The sequence below is a fragment of the Chlorella variabilis genome (genome assembly GCF_000147415.1).
Source record: "Chlorella variabilis unplaced genomic scaffold CHLNCscaffold_8, whole genome shotgun sequence".
Lineage (NCBI taxonomy): Eukaryota > Viridiplantae > Chlorophyta > Trebouxiophyceae > Chlorellales > Chlorellaceae > Chlorella > Chlorella variabilis.
This window is the reverse complement of record NW_005435080.1, coordinates 39,617-42,514: the sequence shown is the minus strand read 5'-3', so window position 1 is coordinate 42,514 and position 2,898 is coordinate 39,617. Positions and strand designations below refer to the sequence as shown.

The 2,898-nt window shown below is 71.2% G+C and overlaps 1 protein-coding gene across 1 annotated transcript in view; it reads left to right on the top strand.

Annotated features, from left to right (window-relative positions):
- The window catches only part of CHLNCDRAFT_144680 (hypothetical protein), a gene marked incomplete at both ends in the record, with an annotated part of 7,347 nt that overhangs the window by 3,152 nt on the left and 1,297 nt on the right, over positions 1-2,898 (top strand). Inside the window, 9 exons of the mRNA XM_005848333.1 lie at positions 135-189; positions 343-490; positions 661-720; positions 935-969; positions 1,107-1,529; positions 1,771-1,972; positions 2,235-2,332; positions 2,522-2,608; positions 2,830-2,889. Of these exons, the coding sequence (XP_005848395.1) occupies positions 135-189; positions 343-490; positions 661-720; positions 935-969; positions 1,107-1,529; positions 1,771-1,972; positions 2,235-2,332; positions 2,522-2,608; positions 2,830-2,889 (1,168 nt within the window). The remainder of the gene's footprint in view (positions 1-134; positions 190-342; positions 491-660; positions 721-934; positions 970-1,106; positions 1,530-1,770; positions 1,973-2,234; positions 2,333-2,521; positions 2,609-2,829; positions 2,890-2,898) is intronic.

Genomic DNA, 2,898 nt, shown 5'->3' with positions numbered 1-2,898 from the left:
CCCCCCCCCCCCCCCCCGCGCTGTGGTGCGGCGCCTGCCGTGGTGCCGGGTGCCTCTGCAGCGCAGCGCAGCGCATAACCGGTGACGGGGTGACGGCTGCTCGCTGCTGTGGGCTGTGTCGGGTGAATCTGCAGGAACCTTTCCAGCACAGAAGTCTGTGGCGGCGTGCCTGCAGGCGTCCCGCAGCCGGTAAGCGCCCTGCTTTTCTTCCCGGGACAGCTGGGGCCTTGGCAGGAGGACCCCTGGGGAAGGACATTGCTTCCCCTCCTTCCCTGCCTAATCCTCGCCCTAGAGCTTGCGCCCCCCTGCTATCCAACCCGCCTCCCTGCCCGGCCGCTGCAGGTGTGCGATTCTGGGACTAACGACTGCGTGACGCTGCGGCCCCTGCGCCCCATCGACGCCGCCGCCGCCGCGGCCCCCGCGCCCGCCTCGGCCGCCGCCGCCGTTGACGCCAGGTGCGCTGAAAGCCTTTGGGGGCATCCCTCCCTCGGTGCTGCCCCGCCCCAGAGCTTACTTGCAAGAAGCGCTGCGCCGCGTGGCAGGCTGCGGCCTGCCAGACGGCTCTCCCTCCGACCAAACTTCCTGCCCAGTTTGTTTTGGTCGTCCATGGGTGTGCTCGTGTCTGAGCGCGTGGGCGTCTGTGTGCCGCTGCTCCTGCAGGCACCTCCTCCTCCTCCGTCCCAGTGGCGGCCATTGTGGGCGGGGTGTTGGGCGGCCTAGGTGCGTGCTCCTCTCAGCCTGCCTGTCTTGGCCGGGGCCAGCCGCTGCGCCCCTCCTCGCCATCAGCCCGGCTCTGCCTGCCTTCCTCCTTTCAAACTCCCCTTGCTTCGTGCCTCCCGCCGCGCGCCCCTCCACACACACGAACCCTCCACGACCCTCTTGCTTCCCCTCCACGCCCGCTTGCTGATCACACACCCACACCTCCCTGCTGCAGCCGTGCTGGCGGGGCTGGCCGTGATCGCTTTCAAGGTCCGCCAAGCCCGGCAGCGGCCGACCGGCGGCGGCGGCAAGAGCTTGGAAGGTGACGGCGGCGGCGGCGCTATGCCGCCGCCTGTACCCCGGCAGTCCCCGCACTCGCTGGACAGCATATATTTATGGCGGTACAGGGCAAGGGCGGTACTGTGGCTGGCGGCGCCGTGCCCGCTGGTCTCCCCGCCCACCACCACGGCGGCGCTCTGGAAAGCGACCCCGTCCTCAACTTCATCTCCTCCCGCCTCCCGTCCATGCGCCTCCTGCGCGCCGGCTCCAAGCCCTCGGCAGAGGCAGCAGCAGCAGCGGCAGCAGGCGCAGGAGCGGCCGGCTCGACCGCCGCCACCGCCGGCAGCACCGCTGCAGGCAGCTCGGCAAGCAGCATGCGGGCGGTGCCGTCGGGCGGATCGGCCTCTGCTTCGGGCGTCAGCGCCGGGGCGCGGACCATCAGCGGCGGCGCCAGCAGCGCAGGGGAGCTGTCGCCGGAGGTGCAGCAGTGGGAGGTGCTGTGGGAGGATCTGGCGCTGGAGAAGCTGATCGGAAAGGGCTCCTTTGGGCGGGTACGCCTGGGGCCGCAGCTTCGCGGCGGCTGCCGGTGGGGGTCGCCGCCAGCGGCGCCTAGCATGCCGGGGCTGCGCCGCCCGCGGCCGCTGCCTTTCCCTGTCTGAAGCTTTCCCTGCCGCCGAGCGGACGCCACCGCCGCTACTGCTTCCGCCTCCCACACGCACTTACGTGCATCTGCCGCCTCACACGCACACACACAGTGCAACCTAGCCCAGCCTACCGCCTCCCGCCATGCAGGTCTACCTGGCCCAGTGGCTGGAGCACCCGGTGGCGGTGAAGCTGCTGATGGCGGTGGACGAGTGCTCCGACGAGTCCTTCCTGCTGCCCGAGGGCGTGCTGCGGCAGCTGGTGGCGGAGGCCGCGGTACTGGTGCGCATGCGCCACCCAAACGTCGTCTCCTTCCTGGGCCTCTGCACCCTGCCGCCCTGCATCCTCACGGGTGAGTAGTCTCCTGAGGGGAGGGGCCATGGCAGGGCAGGGCAGGGCAGGCCAGGCGGTGCGCAGCGGGGGCAAGGAGGCGCAAGGCATGGCCAGGGGCCGGGACAGGCCCGCAGCGGGGCTGCTGCATGCCCGCCGCTTGGCAGCCCGGCGGCGGGCGCTTGGCAGCCTCTCCTCCCCGCTGCTTTCCCAACCCCACCCGCTCCAACCCGCCACCACCTCACCCGCCCACCCACCCCATACCGTGCCGCATTGTACTGCAGAGTACTGCCAGCGTGGCTCGCTGTACGACGTGCTGCGCGGCGGGCTGCGCAACCCGGCCGCCGCCGCCGAGCTGACCTGGCCGCTGCGCCTGCAGATGGTGGGCGGGCGGCCGTGCCTGTGGCATGCGGGTCGAGGGCACAGCACTACGTGCCTGCCTGCCTGCCTGCCTGCCTCCCGCCTAGCCGCCTACCTGCCGCGGCCCGCTCCTCGTGCCTGAGCAGCTGCCACGCCTCGCACCTGCTGGCTTCCGACGATCCTCCCGAGCTGGCTGTCCTCCCTGCCGCAGGCGGTGGACGCCGCCCGCGGCCTGCTCTACCTGCACCGCCACTCGCCGCCCATCATCCACCGAGACGTGAAGAGCCCCAACCTGCTGGTGAGGCCCAACCTGCTGGCGTGCATCTCCGTGTGTGCTGTCCCTGCCCCTCCCCCTGCGCTCCTCTCCCTGACCCTGACGTTTCTGAGTGTGCCGGTGCCCGCGCCTGCGCCTGTTCCTGTGCTGTGCCCGCGCCGGTGCCTACTCCTGTGTGCTCAGGACACCACACAGTGTCCAACCTATCCACCCACCCTCCCACCCACCCGTGCCCCCCTTCGCAGGTGGACCGGCACTGGGCGGTCAAGGTCTCCGACTTCAACCTGTCCAAGATCTTCGAGCCGGTGGCCGGG